This window comes from Lacerta agilis, chromosome 4, assembly GCF_009819535.1.
Source record: "Lacerta agilis isolate rLacAgi1 chromosome 4, rLacAgi1.pri, whole genome shotgun sequence".
NCBI classification, from domain to species: Eukaryota; Metazoa; Chordata; class Lepidosauria; order Squamata; family Lacertidae; genus Lacerta; species Lacerta agilis.
Genome location: NC_046315.1, coordinates 77,397,526 through 77,420,128, shown reverse-complemented (window position 1 = coordinate 77,420,128; position 22,603 = coordinate 77,397,526). Strand labels below are relative to the sequence as shown.

At 42.7% G+C, this 22,603-nt stretch overlaps 1 protein-coding gene across 1 annotated transcript in view; it reads left to right on the top strand.

Annotated features, from left to right (window-relative positions):
- ARHGEF7 (Rho guanine nucleotide exchange factor 7) overlaps nt 1-22,603 on the top strand; it is a 78,584-nt gene that overhangs the window by 4,675 nt on the left and 51,306 nt on the right. The window contains 5 exon segments of the mRNA XM_033147762.1: nt 8,913-8,999; nt 16,002-16,086; nt 18,195-18,325; nt 20,858-21,059; nt 22,002-22,090. Of these exon segments, the coding sequence (XP_033003653.1) occupies nt 8,913-8,999; nt 16,002-16,086; nt 18,195-18,325; nt 20,858-21,059; nt 22,002-22,090 (594 nt within the window).

The window sequence follows — 22,603 nt, the reverse complement described above, 5'->3', positions numbered from 1 at the left end:
AAAGGGTTTGGAGTGGGCTTTGTAGTTGTGCGTTTGTAGTTCTTTTTGTAAACAATCTGCATGACACCGAAAAGCTGACTTAACATTGGCTGCATTTGGACAATCCACTCCCAGCCTAATAAACTGAGAAATGAACGAGTGCTTTGCCTGCACACACAACCCCCTCGATTGATCCATAATTGAACCAGAAAGGGAATTAACCATAGTTTACCATTTCATCCAAACTGGGAGACTAGAGTTACCAGCAAGTCACGATGTTAAGCTGGCCTTGGATTGTGGTTGAATATTTTGGCTTGTTATAAACCTGGGAACCATATGTTGCATTTATATTTCCATTTACTGTGTACTCACTGAGTTTCAGTGTTGGGTTTTTAATCTGTGTCCACACAACATTCTCCAAAATGCATATGCATCCTGTACTTTGCTGTGATACACCAATGTTTGATGTGTTGTTTCTCCAACCAGTGGTATCACTTCACACCAATTGGAGTCCTTAAGTGGACCTTAATTTGTCTCTATCCAAGGTATGAACACTTTTGCATAGGGTAAGACACTCCTGTTATCGACAGCCCCTGATGTTTTTACACGCTGAAATTAATTGAAGCTGTGCAGAAGTGAACAGCTAGTGGGGAAAGAGTTGTGAGAAAATGCACTGAGAAAAATATGCAAAGACCACAGTGGGGTTTGAAGTGTAAGAAAACTGCAGAATATACGAAGAAACGTGTTAGAGAGGGGATGAATTTAGATAAGAGGGAACCTCAAAACACAGTTGTATGTGTTTTGGGTTATAAACATTGATGTTGGGTGTGAGCAGGAAGTCACTAGTTTTGTTGAATTGGAATATAATTGTTGAGTAACAAATTAACTATGGAAAAAAAGAATGAAATATTATTATAAAAAAAGAAAGGAAGAAACTTGCACACATGGGCAGCTGTGATTCCGCAATAAACTTCCATCTGGAAGCCCCCTTTGTTTACAGCTATGAAGTAAATAGTATGAAGTAAATACCCAGAGTCGTCCGCGACTGGACCTAATGGTCAGGGGTCCCTTTACCTTTAAATACCCAGCAAGCTACCCTTACACAGGAATGTTTCAGCACTAATGGAGGTATTAATTAGAACCTGATAAGAAATAGTGATTACATGTGAAGTACTGTATATTCTGGCGTATAAGACTACTTTTTAATCCAGGAAAATCTTCTCAAATGTTGGGGGTCGTCTTATACACCGGGTGGAGAATCTGCGGTCGAGTATATCTCAAATTCTATATTTTAACTGGAAAAGTTGGGGGTCGTCTTATACGTCCGGTCGTCTTATAAGCAGGAAAATACGGTATACAGAAAAAAGTAACATTTAATATGAACAACATGCAACATTTTCCATATGTTATTTCCCCCCCCCCCCATGCTGTATTGTGCATAACGTGTTTTATGTGGGTTTCTTTTGGAAAAGACATTTATTTGGAATTGGGGGGGGGGGGTTGTAACATCACAGTCCTGTGATGTTAACTCAAAATTAAGACTCATTGGGCATAATGGGGCTTCCTCCCAAGGTAACTGGTTTGCAGCCAAAGGCAAGAATTACTTCTGGGTGCACAATTCTTAGGATCGTTCTGGGAATGACTGCTTACATTTATATTGAGAACGTAAGAAGACCTTGTGCAGGGTCAAAACCATCTAGTCCTGCATTTCCTTCTCGTATTGGCCCACCAGATGTGAGAAGCTCATGAACAGAGCAATACTCTCTGCACTTGTGATCTGCAGCAACTAGTATTCAGTGGCATATAGCCTCTGATACTAAGGGTAGCGCATAACTATCATGACTAGTAGGCACTTACAGTTTTATTTCACCATCACTCTGTTAAAAAACAACAACAGCTCATAGGCATGGTGCGACAAGGAGGATTCTGGTCCAACTCTTGCACTGCATGTGCAGAACATGGCATGCAGGGCTCACACTTTTAATTATCGACCGCATCTCTCTGTGTTTATGTTACTGTTGACATAATGTGCCATCCACATGCTGTGATACCATATTATGCATTTTCTTAACTGCCCCCTCCACACACTTTAGTTGTTGCTGAGAAACAGGGCATGAGAAGTAGGGCGTATGATAAGGGTCCACACATGTTATAGGACGAGAGGCATTGAACTCTTTTGCCTGTGCATATCAGTTTTAGAAGCACCCCTGTTTCAGTTTTCACATGGAGACTCATCCTTTTTCAACCAATGTGTTTGTCTTCCTGCCTCTCCTTCTCTTCTCTTTCTCCTCTCCTCTTAAAAACTTGCATGAAAAGAAAATGCCAGTGGTGTAGGTCTGGGCACGATCCAGTTGTAGGTTTTGATGAACTGCCAGGAGGTTCAAGAACTTACAGATACCTTGCACTCCAGATATTTTATTGTGCACTATGGTCCCATCTCACCGATGACCTGTTTATTGAGCATTAACCCAGTTTTGCTTGCACAAAGCTTACATGGAGGTTAGATTACTGTATATCCGGTCTTTATTGAGCATTCATTATTTGTTTGTAGGGCCGCTATAATAACAATGAGCATTCGTCTTGGTTTGCTTGTAGGATGTTGATATCTATTTCTATTAGTCTTTATTTTCCATCCCACACTTTTCAAAGCATTTCCCTATAACTGTCCAAACTATGGAAAGGCATATAAAAATGTATGTTTATTGTGCTGGGACAACAGAGCCGTATATTCCACTCTTAACTATGTAAAAACTTAAAATTCTGATATGCACTTGAATCTCACTCGCAAAGCAGTCACAATCTGGAGGCACATTTATTTATTTTGGTGGAGATTTGATTTGCATTTGAACTGTTTTTTAAAAAAGTGCAAGCCGTATAAAGGCGAAAGGTGGAATATAAGTTTTAAAACAAACAAATTGTGCATTTTTATTTTTAATTTCCCCCTTACATTTATACCCCATATTTCTTCCATCATAAACTGCAAGGTGGCATAGAAGGTTCTCTCATCTAGGCATGGATGATCATGAGAGCCAGACGTATTTAGCTTCAGCCACAGTAGGTGGTGGTTTCATGTGTCTTCAGGCTGTCACTGTCCAAAGTTATCCTCTTTCATGGGAGAGCATTCAAGCTGTTGCAGACCTCATCACTGCCACTGCCACTACTTCATCGCTTTCATAAACTGGCTCTGGATGTGAGGACATCTCATGTGCTTGCCTTGCTTTTCAGCTTTGGAGATGGAACATGGTGTTTTATAGATGTTGGAGAGGAACCATAAATAGGACAAGAATCCAACGGAAATGCATTGGGGGGAAGGATGAGTGGGGGACCATCGTGTTAAGAAATATGGATGCTTTTTTCTGAGGAGATAATTGAGAACTGATAATGAGGCACAGACTATGGGAGCAGGTTGCCTTGAACTGCTGAGCTAAGCACCAAGGCATCGCAAGCAGAGGGCTTCATGGTGTAAGCTGCAGCTCTTTTCCTTCCCTGGCAATCCTAAAGACACCAATTGTGACAATTTTTCAGAGGCATTTTAGGTCTTTACACTGGGGCCCGAGGCATGGTCTGCATATTTACACACATATGGTCTCCTTCCCTGACAATACTCACTATGTGCAGCCTCCTGTGGAGATTTATATATGCCCCTGACAGGAATAATCTGTACAGGGCAGCTGTGTTTGGTCTGTTTGAGGAATAACACTGCACATTAACTATTCGTTTAGAATGTTAATTCTCTGAAAACTGGCTGTGCAAACATTCCCTGAATGTGCATCAAATTAATTTTGACACCAGCTGTCCTGGTGGCTCAGGGGGTGGGGAACTGACATTTGCTCCTGAAGGTCTAGAGCTCCACTACGGAGCTGACGGCTCCAGATTCCATGTGCTAATTGACTTCTACTGTAGACCGCTTGGGAATCTCTTGTGTCGGCACAGCACTGCATCTGGAGCTTCAGCCGGTGTAGGAGGCTACAGCAAATCTGTGCAACTGGTGACTCACCAAGCCCATGAGTAATGTATTGCAAGAGGCTCACCGACACTCCCTTTTCATGTTAGACCCAGATAATGGCAAAGAAGGGGTTAACCCATCATGTGATGGGGTGCCACGGCTGGTGGACTGCACTTATGTTAGTGTGTGGCACGTCACTCAAGCCTGGATTGGGTTTAAGACACGGAAAACTCAGGTTCAGCTCTCCAGACAGTTGTGAAGTTTGGTGGGTGGTCTTAGGCAAGTCGCTGTCTCTCGGTCTCACCAAGGCTTGAGCTTGCTCAGTGGCAGACAGCGGTGTGGGGCTGGGCCCCACACCCGACCTCTGCCCAGCTGAGCCACTGCAGCAGAGGGGGCAGCACAGTGGGAGTTGGGTGGCGGCCAGGTCAGCGCAGTGCAAGTGCGCCTGTGCAGCCAATCTAGTCTGCTGGTTCTTGCTCAGTTATTTGGCAGGAAGTTGGGTTATGAACAATTCATGCACGCTAATGGGAAGTTCCTTTTTTGTGTATAGGGGTTGTTAAGTTGGAACCCAGAAATATTGTTTATTGTGTGGCGTGAAACAGCCGTAGACTGTGACTTATAGAACCTTCTCCAGACTCCAAGACTCAGGACAGTGTTTGGATGACTATGTTTTTATGACAATGACCCAGCAAAGTCAGCATGAGTGTGGATTCTTTTTATAGGGGGACATTAGTGACTGATTCTGTGAATGCACCAATATGTGATGAGGCTGTTGCTTACTACGTGCAATTAATTTGGATAGGAGAAAACTTAACTATGAAGCGGAACAGTCAAAGGACAGGTGAGGACACCCAAAAATGACAAACGATGATTTTGTGCCACAGCTAATGTGTTATGTGAGATAGCGTTCAAAATCAAGTTGCTGAAGCAGAAACTGCCTAGTTTTGAGGCTTTTGCCCACAACTGTGGGGCAAAAGGTGTTTTTTAAAAAATAATAATATAGTCATGGAGATCTTCAGCCTACTATATTGGAGTTTGCTTTTAATGACTGAGTCACTCGTAAACAGACCCCACCGATCCCTGTGGGAATATTCACAAGTAAGTGTGATAAGCTGTTCTCTCCATTTGAAGTTAAATTTGAATCCATGAGCTATCAAGTCTTTCAGACTGTTAACAGATATAGAGCCTTGTCCTGCAATGAAGCCTCACCTCTTAACTTGGGTGTTTTGCCAAGTGATACAGAAAATGGTGCCACACATCAGGCAAAAATATGTAATAAAATGTCAAATGATTGTATGGACTCTCTTCTAACGGATCAATTTTACCTCAGAAACATGTAGCGTAGTCCTCTTTGACCTCTTTTCATGATGAATGCTGGCTATTTGTTTCTGTTCTTTTGTACCTATGTTTTAAATAACCAATGAAAAGACTACTCGCGGCTGAAGTGTTACAGGCTCCAAGTTTCCTCCTGCATTATAAAGGTTGCTTATGTAATGCTTAATTTATCGCACAGGTTTTAGTCCTAATTTATTTATTTTAAGGCAGCTGAAGAACAATTTGGCAATCTTCAGAAATATTTCCAAAGTAGAAGTAAGAAAACTATTTCTGGATTTTTCAGTTGGTTCCCTGGGATAGTTGGTTTTATATTCATTCACTTGGAGCCAACTCTGTGAGCGTCACAAGCCAAACTGCGAATTTCCCCACAAAAGTGAGGTGTTTACGCGCTTGAGATTTTGTGCAGATACACAGAGCAGGCCATTTTGTGCTAGCAGAGCCTGCCAGCTACTACTTACCCACCTACCTACCTACCTACCAAATACTCATTGCCACTGCTTTAGGGCACGTAAAACTGCCTGTGTGAGAGTCCTCATAGCTCCATTAATAATAAAATAAAATGGGGAAGGGGTTTGGGAGACAAACACAAGTATGTTTGTCTCCCAAACCTTACTTCTCCTGTTTTTGCCAGAAGAAAGTACCGGTAGTTTGACTCTATGCATTCAGATTCTTATTTCCCACATTCATTGGAAATTTGATTTTCAGACCACGTGTATTCAGTAGTTTCCTGGAGAGCCCATCTGTGTGCGTTGTAGTGGAAATGTTTAGTAGCTTAAGTTGAAACATACTGAAAATACTAACACAGAATGCATTTAACCATAGGGATATACATACATTAAGGGCATACCCACATTACAAACCTAAGCTGTTTTAACAGTCATTCCTTTACCCCTAGGAAACCCTGGGAATTGTGGTCCTGTGAGGGGCTAGGGGATAACAATTTATGCAAAAGCATTCTTGGTGTCTTCATGGGGGGGGGGGAGCCACGGAAATTACAGCGGCATGAAACTGGTGCATGTTTATAGTGGGTGCATAGATAGTAGTTCTGCATGCTCAGAGTCCCTTCCAACTTTACAATTCTGTGATTCTGTGACTCTACTCTGGGCTCTCTGTATGAGAGTTGAAGTTGTATTTTCTGTGGTTTAGGGGACCATGTCTGTGTCTGTTACTAGACCCATGGGCTGGTGGGAAGAAGTTGAAACAGGTTGATTCAAGGAGGCTGTCTCTATGTAGTACTGTATTTTTCCATGCATAAGACTAGGTTCCCCCCCCAAAAAATGTCAAAAATTAGGGGGCATCTTATACAGTACTCTGGGCCACCCCCCATTTTCTTAAATCTGAGTCACCCAAAATAGGGGGCTCCTTATACATGGGGGCGTGTTATAGACGGAGAAATATGGTAGGCCTACTTTGTTTTGCTGTTGATGTTTATCATGTGTTTTATTATTTAAGGATTTTTAGCTGTCTTGAACAATTTGGAAAGGTGGAGTACAAATGTCTTAAATAGCAATACAGTACAGTTAATAGCAATAGAAGTCAACAATACAGACTTCTGTACCATTCACCTAGCCTCCTGCATCTGCACTGACAACGTATGGAAACCAGTGTACAGTGGTAGCTCGGGTTACAAATGCTTCGGGTTACAAACTCCACTAATCTGGAAGTAGTACCTCGGGTTGTGAACTTTGCCCCAGGATGAGAATGGAAATTGTGCAGCGGCGGCAACGGTAGGTCCTATTAGCGAATGCGCGCCTCAGGTTAAGAACGGTTTTGGGTTAAGAACGGACCTCCGGAACGAATTAAATTCGTAACCCGAGGTACCACTGTATGTGGCATCAATGCAGTGAAATCACTGCTTTAAGGAGGGGCCTGTTTCTCTGGTTCAGCTTCTAGTGCTGCGAAATGGTTTGCTTGCAGAAACTCTGTAAATGTGAGATCAGCAGATTTCCCCACTTTCACTGTGTTTTGCACCATTATGTAAATTCAGCAGGTTCCTCATGAGAGAAACAAGTGGAAAGAAGGAGGGTGCAGGAACTTGGCAAGAAGCCATCTCAATGTGGCTTCATCACTTACATAGGCTTCATTTAGCAGCTTGCAAGATTGGAGTTAAAAGTTAAGTAGTGCCCCCCCCCCCCCACTGACTGTACAATGGAGCTTGGCTTGATTTCTTGAGACTCCTTTTGTAACCTATTTGTTCTGCAAGCACAGATGCTGTGCTTTGTAGCACACAATGAACTGAATGCCGTGCTGGATACTGTGGAATGCAGATGGTCCTACTGTGGGTGACAGCAGACTCTGTATTTGCCCACACTGGGGCAAAATGTGGACCCCCATCCCAGTGTTGTCTCGGACCCTTCCTCCTTTAAATGTGGGGCATTTTGATCCTGGCCTTTTCTGATTTTCCACGCATCAAAGCGCTCTGCATTTCAGGGTGGAAAGGTCCAGGGTAAAACTGATTTGGGGAGGACATTGTGTGGATGCTCCTACATTAACGGGGAGATTGGCCCCCTGGGAAGACACATGTGGACAGGCCCCAGTTCTGCAAACATTGCAGAACGTTGCTGATGGGGAAAGTCTATGAAAGAAAGTCCGTCAGCCCTGCCTTATATATTATTTTCCTGAAGGTGTTGTTGTTCAGTCGTTCAGTCGTGTCCGACTCTTCGTGACCCCATGGACCAGAGCACGCCAGGCACCCCTATCCTCCACTGCCTCCCGCAGTTTGGCCAAACTCATGCTAGTCGCTTCGAGAACACTGTTCTCATCCTCTGTCGTCCCCTTCTCCTTGTGCCCTCCATCTTCCCCAACATCAGAGTCTTTTCTAGGGAGTGTTCTCTTCTCATGAGGTGGCCAAAGTATTGGAGCCTCAACTTCAGGATCCGTCCTTCAAGTGAGCACTCAGGGCTGATTTCTTTAAGGATGGATAAGTTTGATCTTTTTGTAGTCCATGGGACTCTCAAGAGTCTCCTCCAGCACCATAATTCAAAAGCATCAATTCTTCAGCGATCAGTCTTCTTTATGGTCCGCTCTCACTTCCATTTATTTCCGGCAGGCTTCCCGTGCCTTGGAAATAGCTTGCCCAAATCCAACAGGTGGATCTTTATTAACTGGTGACTTAAGGACAAGAGCTGTGCCCATTAGCAAAACTGCCCGCCGGAGCAGTTTTCTTAGACAGCCCTTCCAGAAAGGCATGGTGGCAAGATCCTGGCAACTCCGTTCTGCACACATTGCTGCTGCTGCATTGGTGGGGTGCTCTGTATATTGTCTTACTGTATTTGCATAGCTAATAAGACACTACCTCTCTAGCCCTGCCCCTGCAGAAGGGGTGGCGCGGGCGGGAGGTGCTGGAGGGAGGGAGGGAGGGAGAAGGGGAAACCATCCCGGAGTGGGGGAACGAGGGACTTCCCTCGTCCTCCGTTCACACGCCATTTCCTGCCGGCGTGTTTACTTCCGGGCAAATCAAATGAAAAAGCTGCTTTCCAAGTGAAGCCTGGAGGGGAGAAAGTGCGGTGGGCGGGCGGGTGGAAGCGAGAGCCCGGAGTCCACGGAGGGCGAGGTAAACCCGGGTGGGTGCTCCGCAGCTCCTGCTTCTCTCCACGGTCACAGCCCACCACCGCGAAACTGACTTGAGCCGCTTCTTCTCTTCCTCTTGCAGGTTTATCCGGAGCCGCGCACCGAGAGCGAGTGCCTGAGCAATATCCGCGAGTTCCTCCGCGCCTGCGGCGCCACTCTCCGCCTGGAGGTGAGGTGGGGGAGAATTGTGCATATTGCAAACACACGTGTATGTGTGTTTTGCAATATGTGTGTGTGTGTGTTTGCTTGCTTGCTTGCGCGCGTGTGTGTATGCACACACGTGTATATATGAGCATGTAATATGGGGTGAGGGTGGAGGGGGCTAAGGAGGCTAGAGAGCCGTGCTAAGGAGTGAATTAAAAGTTGAGGGAGCGACTGTGTCGGACGGTTGGCAGCAAACAAACGCCTACCTGTTCCATCCTCTCTCTCTGTGCACACAGGCGTTTCTTTCTTCTCCAGCGTAATGCCACGGTGGTGGTTCTTCTTAACCCACGCAGCCACACTGTCCTTTTTTTTTTTTTGCATGCCATGGAGAAGCCAGGATTTTATTGGAGTTGTGGTGCAGGGGGAGTGAGGCTTTTACATTTCCCCGCTTTCACTGTTTAATACAGTACCTCTTTCCAGCTGCTATTAGCCCTGAAGTAGAAGACACCTCTGTTTTCTTCTGGGAGGTTGCTAACTGCTTGTGAGAGTACTTTATTAGTTTTTTGGGGGGTTAGGGGCAGTTAACTTCCACTCCCCCAATATTGGTACTTTGATCAAAGGTTTTTTTTTTTTTTTTACTGTTAAGTAAAAATGAAAATGTCATGAGATTCAGTTCCACACCTCTTGTTTCTTCTCTCATCTGGCCCCAAATCTAGCCTTGTTTTTCAAAGAGATCTATTGTTTTCTACTGTTTTTTGTCTTCACACTGATTTTATTTGGATTCTTCCAAATTTTATATATATATGAGAGAGTCATGCCTTTAAAATAGCCTGATTAATATCATTATGCAATGCAAACATATTAAAATATACACTCTCTAGTTTCACAAAACTGAATCCATGCCTTCCCATCAAATACTGTATATTGAGGTTTTTTTTGTTTTGTATTGAACAAACCATAGATCATCTCAGAATCAGATTTTTAATGCCACATCTGCATGTTATATTGAAAGCGCTATTATGCAACTAGGCTTCAGCCAAAGAATGCTTGAAACTGTGTTTAAGTGTACAGTAAGTTGTAAAGGTAAAGGTACCCCTGACCGTTAGGTCCAGTTGCAGATGATTCTGGGGTTGTGGTACTCATCTCGCTCTATAGAAGAAGAAGAAGAGTTTGGATTTGATATCCCGCTTTTCACTACACATTCTCCTTTCCCTTCCTCCCCCACAACAAACACTCTGTGAGGTTACCCAGCAGCTGCATGTGGAGGAGCGGAGACACGAACCCGGTTCCCCAGATTATGAGTCTGCCGCTCTTAACCACTACACCAAGGGAGCTGGCATTTGTCCGCAGACAGCTTCCGGGTCATGACTAAGGAGACCCCTATTCCCACCCCAGAGCTACGATTCTCAGAGTGGTTTAACTGGTTGTCCCTTTTCACAGGGAACTCTGGGAATTGGGTGAGGGGAACTCTGGGTGAGGGGAAGAGAAGCCTCATAGCAACTCCCAACTCTATTAACAAACTACAGTTCTCGGGAATCTTTGGGGAAGCCATGACTGTTTATTGTAGTGTTATACTACTTTAAAATGAAGGTGATAGCTGATGTGTTCACGCCTCCTCGGATGTGGTGGATTTCTGCTCAGCACGACAAAAAAGATTCCTAACACTGGAGGCGGAAAGAGGGTTTTCTTGAGTATCCCTGGGCTATGGAGCAAGGAGAAACAGCTTGTTCTGGTTCTACCTGCTCAAACACTTTGAACGATGAGAAATTTACCCTACTTGTAGAAGGAACATCATGGGTGATCATGTCCAACCATTTCAGGAATCCTACCCAAAGCTGTTGCTGCCAAAGGCATTCATCCTCTCTGCTTAAAGAAATCCCTGGATATATGGCTGGAAGTGACACTAAATCATCAAGTCAACCCTCCTTGAGAGCCAGTGTGGTGTAGTGGTTAAGAGTGGTAGACTCGTTATCTGGGGAACCGGGTTCGTGTCTCCACTCCTCCACATGCAGCTGCTGGGTGACCTTGGGCTAGTCACACTTCTCTGAAGTCTCTCAGCCCCACTCACCTCACAGAGTGTTTGTTGTGGGAAAGGAGAATGTTAGCCGCTTTGAGACTCCTTCGGGTAGTGAAAAGCGGGATATCAAATCCAAACTCTTCTTCTTCTTCTTCTTCTTCTTCTTCTTCTTCTTCTTCTTCTCCTTCTCCTTCCTCAAGGACTGCACCTAAACAAATCTTAATCAATGGTGGTCTAACTTGATATTTAATACCTCTGTTGATAGGATGCACAGCAAGGTTCCATCTTTTTATGTCTCATATACAGTAGACAAATAATATAACTAATCTCAATACATTTGAATACTTCTATTAGATTCTGAGGCTGGGGAGTGACAGGTATTCCAGGCCTTTCTTTCCTTTAATTTTTTGTTTGTTTGTTGATGACCCCCGGGATCCTTTCCACCTCTGTGATTCTATGATTCAGCCCTTTTCCGTAGTGAGATAACTAGAGGAAATGTGTAGGTGATAATCAAATCTAAATGTTCTGTAAAAAGTAGACTTCAGTTCTGACTGCTAGGTGACACTTTCTCAGATTTCTCTACGAAGCTAGTTGGTTTCTACATTTTCCCCTCATTCATTCGGATCCTTGATTGCCTTGGTTTTGGTTTCCTTATCACTTCTTTGTTATAAGGAGTACAGTTTAGAACCGGACAAGTATCTTCTGAGTCCTCTGTGTATAATTCTCTTGTTACATCCAAGTATGGTGTTTTCTTCCTTTTGGCAATGCTGCTACACTGCTGAGTCAGAGTCAATTAGTTAATGATGAACTCCCCCCCACCCCACTTTCTTTTTACACAGCTATTTAAATTAGCCCCCCCCCCTAAGCTTGCTAACTTTCCCTTGGGTTAGTGAATCTAACTTTAAAGGGCCTTGTAGATTTAACTCTTGATAACTTTAATACCTAGCAAATTTATTGTCTTTCCTTTTAATGAGTAATTGATTAGAACATAGAGACCTAGATTTTGATCACATGATCAATTACACATCTACCTTGCTTCATTTTTGTCTGTGAACCCTGTGTGGGACTACAGTTTTCTTATGGCAAACGTGTTGAAACAAGCGTGAACTACAGTAGAAATGTGAGACAATTGAACTTCTGGCTTTGCTTACCCAGGGTAAAGCCCCACCCATGTTTCTAATCTTTCGGAGGGGAAAGGCAGAAAGAATAAGAGTTTTGTAAAATGACTTAGCTTTATTTAGGTGGTGTGCAGGGGGTGGAATTCAGCTGAGGAACAGTTGTGATTGACTACCTTGAGTTCAAACTTCTTGATTATTGGCCATAAACAATATGCATTTTACTATATTAAGTGGTCAGTGCTGTTTGAATTCATTTGTCTAGGTGTTTGTCTTCTTGCCTGCACTTGCCTTTCTGTTAAGACATGGAACTTAAAAATTTGTCAGTTGGAAACGTATTTTAAAAATTGAATGGGCGTTGTGTATAATAACAGAAACAAGGTCTGCCAAAATTGTGGGAAAGTCACTTTTTGCGGGGGGGGGGGGGAGTTGAGGGGAGACTTTTGTATTTTTTTTATAATTTATTTACTTTATTACATCTATACAAAAGAAAAAATTACATTGACTAAACAAACAAACAAACAATAACCAAAGAATAACAATGTTAAAAAATTACATGTTGAATTCTTCTTAAAAAACCACAAAATGCATTCAATTAATGCCTTCCTATATTTCCAATAATTCAATTGTAAATAATACAAAGCAAAACATAACATCCTGTTCTATATTTCATATAAATCAATTCTATTAACCTTTAGTAATACTTCTTTCTTCCTTACTTCTGTCCATACTTGTCTATTTCTACTATCTGTTACTTCCCCTTCCCTTACGGCTTCCACTTGTCTTCATCCTAGGTTGTCAGTCTGTCTCTTCTAGTTTACTACTTTAGTACTCTTGTGTAATTCTTCTATTTTATTTTCTTGTATTTTCCTTGCTAACTTTAGCTCCCAATACAGAGTACTTAGAAATGGACTTTTGTATTTTCATGGTTTGGGGGAAATTGGAAATATTTTGAACCCAGGCATGAGTCATTTTAAAGTTGTGAATGAGATAACAACTAGATAGTTTATGAGAATGATGGATAGGAAAAAACCCAGCTGTACCCTATTGCATCATATATTGTACTTGAACTGCAGGTTTTTGGGGCCATTTTCCACTCTAGATAATATTGTTGACCTCTTCAGCACATTTCAGAGATCCTTGGCCTTACTGTTCTGTCTTGGGAAAAGCATAGGAACATATCTACACTGCAAACCTATAAATCTCATGGTTTACTATAGGGAATTACGGGAATGGTTGGTTGGCAAACATGCTTATAATTATCTATTGTAGAACTATAGTTCCCTGGAAACATGGAATAACTATTAAAATCAGTGTTAGCTATTGTGACGGGGTGAGCTCCCATTTCTTGGTCCCAGCTCCTGCCAACCTAGCAGTTCGAAAGCATGCCAAACAGTGCAAGTAGATAAATAGGTACCTCTCCGGCGGGAAGGTAAACGGCGTTTCCGTGTACTGCTCTGGTTTCGGTGTTCCATTGCGCCAGAAGTGGCTTAGTCATGTTGGCCACATGACCCAGGAAAACTGTCTGCGGACAAACGGCGGCTCCCTCGGCCTGTAAAGCGAGGTGAGTGCCGCAACCCCAGAGTCGTCTGCAACTGGACTTAACTGGCGGGGGTCCTTTACCTTTACCTTTAATTCTCATTTAGGGGTAGGTGTGTCTTTGGGCTGTGCTACTGGGCTGTAAATGGGAAGTCACAAAATTAAATGTTATTTTATGTTGTTTAGTCGTGTCCGACTCTTCGTGACCCCATGGACCAGAGCACGCCAGGCACTCCTGTCTTCCACTGCCTCCTGCAGTTTGGTCAGACTCATGTTGGTATCATGAAATTTGGCATCCCCACATAATTTCTGCAGTGCAAAGAAATGTTGAGTGTTCCAAGAACAAGTTGATCCCCCCTCCTTGTTGACGATTCTTACTATTCTGTTTAAAGAGAATTCTCAGATGACATGAAATCACTTTGACAAAACCATTACACATGCATATACTCTACTCTCTGCAATCCCCTGTCCTTCATCCTCTTGTTTGGCTTCCTGTTGAGTAATGCCGCCTAGGTGCGTGTGTTATTCCGATGATGAACTGGCTATTGGAACGGCCAATCGACTCGCTCCCACCATCCCAGATAGCCTTAGACGGGCAGGAAACATAAGCCTCTTCACATCCTGTTTTTCTTGACTTCTTTGAACATACACGTTTAGCGGTCTACTTTTGTTGAGAGAGAATTAACAATGGTGAGCCCAAATCCTTCTCTTGTGTGCTGTTTATATAGATTCTCTTGCTTCCTAACCCATTTTCATTTTGTGACTGCTGTTTTGAAAAATAATCCTGGTATATCTCTGGCAGGATTTTTCTTCCGGTTTATACTTATCTCTCCAGGGTGGACTGAGTGAGGGGTAGGGAGTGGCATTTTCTTTTTCCTGCTGGAAACAACTTTTATGCCTTTAGTTTTTGAAGACTTTCGATAAATGCATATTCTTGGGAATGTTTGGTTTAAAAGAGGTCTAGGGAACTTCAGGCCAAGGGGCCAAATGTGGCCCTCCAGGCCTCTTGTCTGGCCCTCAAGATTCTCCCTAGACCATACCTTTCGCTGGCTCCATTCTGCATCCTCCTCAAGTTCTTTTCCGAGACTGGAATGTGTCTTACGTGGCAGTGGTTCTTGTTCTCCTGGATGGAGCTGTGTCTGCTTCTGTCTACACAAGCACTCCAGCTTGCGAGATAGAATGATGCCTCCTCCCTCATGGGTTGTTCTGGGCATTCTCTTGTCTCTCCAAAAGCCGATTTCACGGGTTGTCCAGGGGGAAAGAAGTGGGAAGCCCTGTTGCGCAAGTAGAACCCTGTGCGCAGGGCTTCAGCGGGGTCTCGCTGTTGGAGAGCTTCCACGCAGAGCGCTTTTTTAGAGTGTCGGGCATGTTCTTTCAGTGCACTTGGGACTTGCAACCACGGGCACAGTGCAGCCTGCTTCCGATTCCCTATCTCTTCATGTCAGGAATGTGGGGAACTGTGGGCCGTGCCCACCCGCAATCATGTGGGGTGCAAAAACAGTTTCCAAAGTACAATGTACCCTGGAAAAGAACACTTTGACCTTTTCCTGTTTATGCTAAGTGTGTGCAACCTCAGGGAGTGGGGTGAAGCTTCCTTAGGTATATGGGTTCTGAATACAGCCTGGGCTTAGGACAAGTCTCCACTATGTATTTTTGTTTTAAAAAAGAGAGACCACAGATAACTTTGTTTGGTTCAGGCAGAGATAGAGGGCCACATGTGGAAAATAAATAATCCTTTCTGGGTGACTTTGCAGGATTGGCTAATACATCCTGTGTACAGTAGGGTAAGGTCGTCCCACCCCCATTTCCCCCCTAAATCTAATGCCTGAAGAGGGCTATTGTGTTTGCTGAAACAGATTGGCATAGCTGCCCCTCTGTACTGCAGTTGACTCATCAGCCTGTAAAAGGGACAACTTCTGGAGAACCTTTACGTGGCCAATGGAAGGTGGGCATAAATTAGGCCAGGTAGGGGTGTTTTTGGAAATGGATTCCATAAGGAGGTTGTTCAAGAGAGAAGACGTGGTCCTGTGGCATACCAATTCCCTTTGGCATGTCTATGGGTGTGGGAGACACATGTGGCAGGAGATGTTCACTCAGGTAGGCAGAGTGCATAATGCCCCGGGGCTTTAAAAGCCATTGTCAAGACTTTGAATTGGGGCTTGGAAGCTAATAAGGTAGGTGGTCCTTGCACCTGAAACAGAAGTTGTATGCTCTTTGCAACTCACGTTTCTGTGTATAAAAAATAAACAACGGATCAAAACTTGGCTGAGATCTTTTAGAACAAGTTCGTTTTGAACTTGCAGTGGCTTTCTTTCTAGCATGACTTAATATGTATTTGTTTCTTTTCTTTTTAAAGACGTTTGATGCAAATGATCTCTATCAGGGACAGAACTTCAACAAGGTGCTTAGCTCCTTGGTTGCTCTAAATAAAGTAACAGCAGGTAAGTAGAATACATTTCCTCCGACTTCATTCTCTTGCTGTTCTGTATTTTGTGTGTTTGAGTTGCTCTGAACTGAAACTTTCTATGTTTCAGTTTTTTTTTTTTAATTCACTGCATTTACCATTCAGCAGCAGGATTTTTATTTCATTTCATTTCTTGCTTCGCTCTTGCGACACTCCGGCTCACAACTCCCCAGTTGTCCGTGAGCTGAATATGCTTCCTTAACTAAATAAAGGAACTATAGCTGAATAGCTCTGTTGATAATAGCGCCAAAGTCATTAGCTTGGAATTTGCTTGGTTTTCAGTGTTACCTGCACAAGAGCCCCATTTCTGTACTTTGATACTATTTGGAATATATTTGGCATCAGGTACAGAACACCTCTACTTTTCTAAGTAGTAATATATACCTACTGTGTCTGTTTTGGTGTTCACCCCCATGCTCCTTTTCCCCCAGTTTAAGAAGATAGATGGACAATTGTCCCATTTTCAGATTTTTCTAGTAATAATTCTGTGGTGTGTATCAGACGTTTGTTGTTTTGATCATAGGATCACCTCTAAATGATTTTGATACTCCATGAGTAAGGGGCATAAATGTCACTGTCTCTCAAAGCACTCATACACTTAACAGTTCATAATATTAGTATGTGTGTTGAAGCCTATTTTATTGCATAAAGTCCATGTGAGGTCCGGAGGGTGGCCACATGAGAACGGGCTTCCTCTGATGTGTTTGCGCACATCAGTGAAGTTGGACAACAGTAGAGCTGAGGAATAAACTAGCAGAAGTTCTGATATGTCCCTTTGAAAGCAGTCTAATTGAATGTTTATTTTATTATATGTATCCCTCACTTTTTATTCAAAACTGGCTCTCAAACCAGTTTACAACCAGTTTATACCATATATTACGGATAGATAGGTTTTGTGGTAGGCTATTTTGGTTCCTGGTAGTTGGTGTCATGGTTGTAGGATTTCTTCCAGAGAGAGAAGGAGCTGCAAATGGATTTGGTGGGGGGTGGGGGTGGGGCTAGTAGATTATAAAGATGCATTTAAGTGCTCAGTTGTACGAGCCTCATTGAATTCAGTGGCACTTACATTCCTATATAATGTGTCTATTACACAGCGGTACCTCGACTTACGAAATTAATCCGTTCCGAAGGCGCTCTCGTAAGTCGAAATCTTCGTAAGTCAAAGGTGCCATCTCGGAACGGGGGAAAAATTCATATGTCAAAAAAACTGCATTCAAAACTTCGTGAGTCGAGGTATCGTGCCGCCGCTTTCCCTTCGCAAGTCGAAAATTTCTGAAGCGGCGGCCATTTTTTCTCTTCTGGGGGTCATTCAGAAGTCGAAAAATACGGAAGTCGAGTCGCTCGTAAGTCGAGGTACCACTGTAGATGTTGTGCCTCCCTGAATGTAGGAAGAGTGGGCTATATATATTTTAATAAGTTTAGACCCCTGAAAATGTTTCATGATTTGTTTATTTTGCTACTGTTGTTGGGGTATGGTGTCTTCCTTTCCCAAATAAGACAGTGAGGTCTTTATCTACCGGCCTCTTCTTCCCACCCCATGTCTCCTGGATTTCTTGCCTTATCCAACTAAGGAGACACATATATGGAAGTGATGCATCATCCTCATCATTTCAGTAGTAATGATATCACTTTTGGGATCAGGGACAGGAGGTCTAAATTGGACGTTCATGCAAATGTGCCTCCTGGTGTGGATATGGAAGTATGTCCTCATGCATTCCGTTCGATTTTGGGGAACGAGGGGTGTGATTATTATTATTTGCTTTTAAATTTTGAATTTTGCCTGCATACCTGTTGGATGCATCTGTCCAGAGATCCTTTCCAGTCTCCTCTCTTCCCATTTTGGTACTCCGTGTATTCCTATGAAGACAACTCGCTTTACAGATCCGAGGGGTGATAAAATATAGTTCCGTTGTCTTGCATAGAAGTAGGTTAATTCAAGTAATTGCCATCTTACACGTACATTTCTGGGAATTCTACATTTCTGTTTTAGGAAATCAAATATAAATGCTTGTTCCCAGCACAAATTTTATGCTGTATATGTGTGCCTAACTGAAATGCTAATGTCTCATGGTTATCTTTTTTCAGATATTGGGCTAGGAAGTGATTCAGTGTGCGCAAGGCCATCATCTCATCGAATAAAATCTTTTGATTCCCTGGGATCCCAGTCTTTACATAGCAGAACCTCAAAACTTTTTCAGGGCCAGTATCGAAGTCTGGTAGGTGTTGACCTATTTCTATTCTCCCTGTCTTTTTCTTTTCTTTTCACTCTCCTTAATTAGTGCTGCAAAGTGAGAAGCTTGACTCAGATTCACAGATACTTGATCGTTGCCTTCTCACCTATCTGTAGCACAAGCCTTTGAGACTTTAAATATGTTTCGTGCTGTTTTGAGGAATCTGCTTTCAGATTCTGCAGATTCATGGGTTGAGATCAACAATTCAGTGCAGTCAGGTGTTGCTTAAACCCACAAGTGCACCAGTGAGGTTTGAGTGTGCTTAACTATTGGCTTGTGGCCAAAGAGTCCTAGAAATGGTGTATTTGTAAACAGAGCTCATAGCCATCTAGTTCCTCCGTGTTTGTTATCAGATGCTGCCCAGAGTGACTGGGGCAACCCAGTCAAATGGGCAGCATGTTGTTGTTGTTGTTTGTTGTTATGCTATTTTATTGTTATTATTCTGTGCACTATCTTAAGTCATAATACATGAAGAATAGACCTATTTACTCAATGGGGAGGGTGTGTGTCCAAGCATTACATTTGTGTTTCACTTTTCGCTTAGGTTTTAACCAATTAAATTTCAGCATTACGTTGAACATTGGTCCTACTTAGAAATGACGCGTTCAAATCAATGTATTTAAGTTAGCCATGCCCATTCACTTTAATGGTTCTGCTCTGAGTGAGGCTAGTGCTAGTTACTGCCCTTGGCAACCAAGTTGGCCAATGTCAAATGAGTTCATTCAGTTCCAGTTCGCACGAGAAAATGTGTGATGAGAAAATAAGGCACACCATAATAGGTCTAAAACTTTTACAGCTAAAGGGGTATGAATCCTACCTTAAAAGTAAACTATCTACGTACTAAATAAATCTCAAAGGCCTCTTTCATTTGTACTTTTTAATTGTACAATCATGCACGTACATAGGTGAAGAAGCAACCTATGCTTTTTGGTCTGAACCTGGTAACCTGATTTTTTTGTATAGGGAGGGAGTGGTTCTGTTCTGTTTCATACTTGGCTAAGACTTCTGGATAATGGTTCAAGTTCTGTTCTGCTTCAGGAAAAAATAAGGGTTTATTCTAGTTTATTTATTACATTTATATCCCATATTTTCTTGAAGGAGGACACGGTGGCATGCTTGTTTCCCTCCCTCTCCAATTTATCTTCATAACAACCCTGTGAGGTAGATTAGGTCATCAGGCAGTGACTGGCCCATGGTTACCCAGTGAGCGGTTCAATTTGAACCCTGTTTCTTGGTTCAGATTTTGTTTGAATCTGGGGTTTTTTCAATTTTTGAAGTGTGATTTAAATATGTGACAGTAAATAATATTAGTTCATATAAATGTTGTTCCTCTGCTTGTCATCTCAAGCAGACTTTTTTCTGCTGAAGGGCAACTAACCAATGATATACATCAGGTGAAGAGAACCATTGGTTCTCTAGATGCTGTCGGACTTCCAGATCCTATCAGCCCCAGCCTGCATGGCTGTTGGTCAAGGGAATGATGGGAATTGCTGTCCAGCAACATTGCAGTGCCTCACCCCTGATACAAATTAAATGAACAAAATGAGGCCCACGTCTTATGACCAGTCCTTGCCATTTGATGCTCACTTTCTTGCTGCTGTGTGAACTTTTATAGAACTATGTAAAAATAGCCTCTGTGTTTGATTTGAAGGTTAGCTTGGTATGGTCAAGGTATCCCATGCATTTCCAGGAATGGCAAATCTGTCGAACAATGACTGTTCACACTGTTTGCAAAGGGTGGGGTTGGTGTCAAGCTGATGGAGAAATTGGAGTCCATGTTCTAGAATTGAGTAAGCGGCCACGCCACTTCTTTTAAGGCTGTCCTGTACTCTTTACTCCTGAAGTTTCTAAGCAGCTGAAAGTACTGCATACTTTCCACTAGTCAAGGCAGCCGTAAATACTAAAATCAGTGGCTGGCTTTATTCCAGTCTGTTTTGAATGACTCCACCCATGGATATGAAGGAGTGTTTGTATCCTTTCATACACTTCGTTTTGCATCAGACGGCAATGTCAGCTTACACTGATTCACACATACAGGCTGGGACATTAAACGAAAGAACTCTTAGGGCACTCCTAGGAAAGTTATAGCAGGCATCTGTTTTGACTTAGCTTTTCCATCAGTATGCAGTTGCAGGTTCAATTTGGAAAATGTTGCCGCAAATATGTGTGGGTGGGTGGGTGCTCACACAAACAGACACACAGGTTTTCAATTCTTGCCAAGTTTCACAGTATAAGTTTGGGAAAGTATCATGGGTTTTGTAATATCCTAGGACCTTTGCCTGTCTTGTATACCTGGGGACCATGACTGTTTACTACATGTTCCTAGACTCCCAAATGTTATAGAAATGGCATGGTCAACCCATTGTACAACCACGGAGACCTTTCTCGTTCTTCAGCCTGTTATCCTACACTGGGGATTTGCAGATGCCGTTTCATACATCTCACTCAGTTAAATTTTGTTAACGTTTTGAAAAAGTACCCAAAACTCTTTGTTTTCGCTTGTCTTGTCACTTCTAGGATATGACAGATAACAGCAACCACCAGCTGGTGGTAAGAGCAAAGTTTAATTTTCAACAAACCAATGAAGATGAACTTTCTTTTACAAAAGGAGATATTATTCACGTTACGAGAGTGGAAGAAGGAGGCTGGTGGGAAGGAACTCACAATGGCAAGACAGGCTGGTTTCCCAGCAATTACGTACGAGAAGTAAAATCAAATGGTGGGTTTCAAGAGTCTGCTTATAAACTGCCCAAACTTATTTTCTTTGTGGATTTCTATGTAACATATATATTTGTGACGATGCATGCCAATGTATCCCAGCTACAAAAATGAGTGTGAAATTCTTTAATCCATCTTTTGTACATCAGGACAGGGCACTGAATGAGAGATTTTATTCTGAAAACTCCAGTACATGTATTGACAATATGGTGAGGTGCATTGCATACAGATACACAGATTTCCTTTCATGTTTAGCTGCCTCAGTAAGATCCCCACACATTATGTGATGGTGACTGCTAAGCAGGTGTGTGCTCTGACACCTGTTTACAAATTACTAGCTTTCACATTTGGATTCCTAGCCCTAGTGAAGATTGTTCAGTGACCAGTGGCAGGGAATGTAAAGCCCCAGGTCTTATCTTTCATTTTAAAAGAATACACCTGTTAGTTTCTATAATGTGTTCCAGAGTCCCCAGGCAAAGATTTATAACAAATGACCCAGATGCAGTGCTTTTCCTTCTTGTCACACAGCAATTTAACTCCGTATGTTTTCAGTTAACTACAGTTTCCTGTAGTGTCCAAACTGGGAAACAATGGTTACCAGGTTTGGAACAAGGCAAAAATCTTCTAATTGTGGTTTAAGATCCTGGCGTGTTCTAAAAGTGGAACAAGGAACTGTTATTAATTGAAGACTTCTTAGCTTACCGCAGTGTGCTGATGGAACGGACTCTGCGAACATGAAACACTCAAGCAAAAGGACTCATTCATATCTTTGTTTACTAAGCCGAGACGGATCCATATGAATGAGCTGTGTGCTTGTAAATAAATAGCTGAAGTAAATGGTCCTGAAACTTGCTGCAACAAGATTTAAGAAGAGCATTTTGTTTGACCTCTAGTGTTCGAGCTGTGAAATCGCATCCTACTGCTAATATATTTCCTATTTCAGAAAAACCTGTCTCCCCAAAATCAGGAAGCCTGAAGAGTCCACCAAAGGGATTTGATACGTCTGCAATTAGCAAAAGCTATTATAATGTGGTGAGTAATCTTTGCCTGAATTTCTTGTGCACTACTTATTCATAGAATCTTGCTTAAGGCTAGAGCACCGAAGTTGATGATGTCATGGTTTGTTTGCTTTTTTGGCAAATGATACTCATCTGCAGGATCTGGGCACCTTAAACCACTATTTGCTAAGCTGCAGAGAGCCCACCAGCCATGTATTGTGGCAAACCAGGATGCTTGACAACATCTCCTGCCCGTTTTTTAATTCCAACATAGGCAACAAACCAGAAAGTTGCCCAGTTCCCAGTATGCCACTATATGTGACCTGGAGGCTCACAGGTTTACAGTCTTGGGGAACCCAAATGCTGAAGTGAAAGGCCGATACTTAAAAATCGGTCAGAATTTGGAAAAGCTGGCACCTTATATGCCTGCTGGCACAAAATATGCACATTTTGGCCTATATGACTCTAGTGATACAAAACAGCACATGATGAATAAGGAAGAGCCCATGATCGAGTAGTTTCCAAGGACTTCATCCAAATGAGTGGT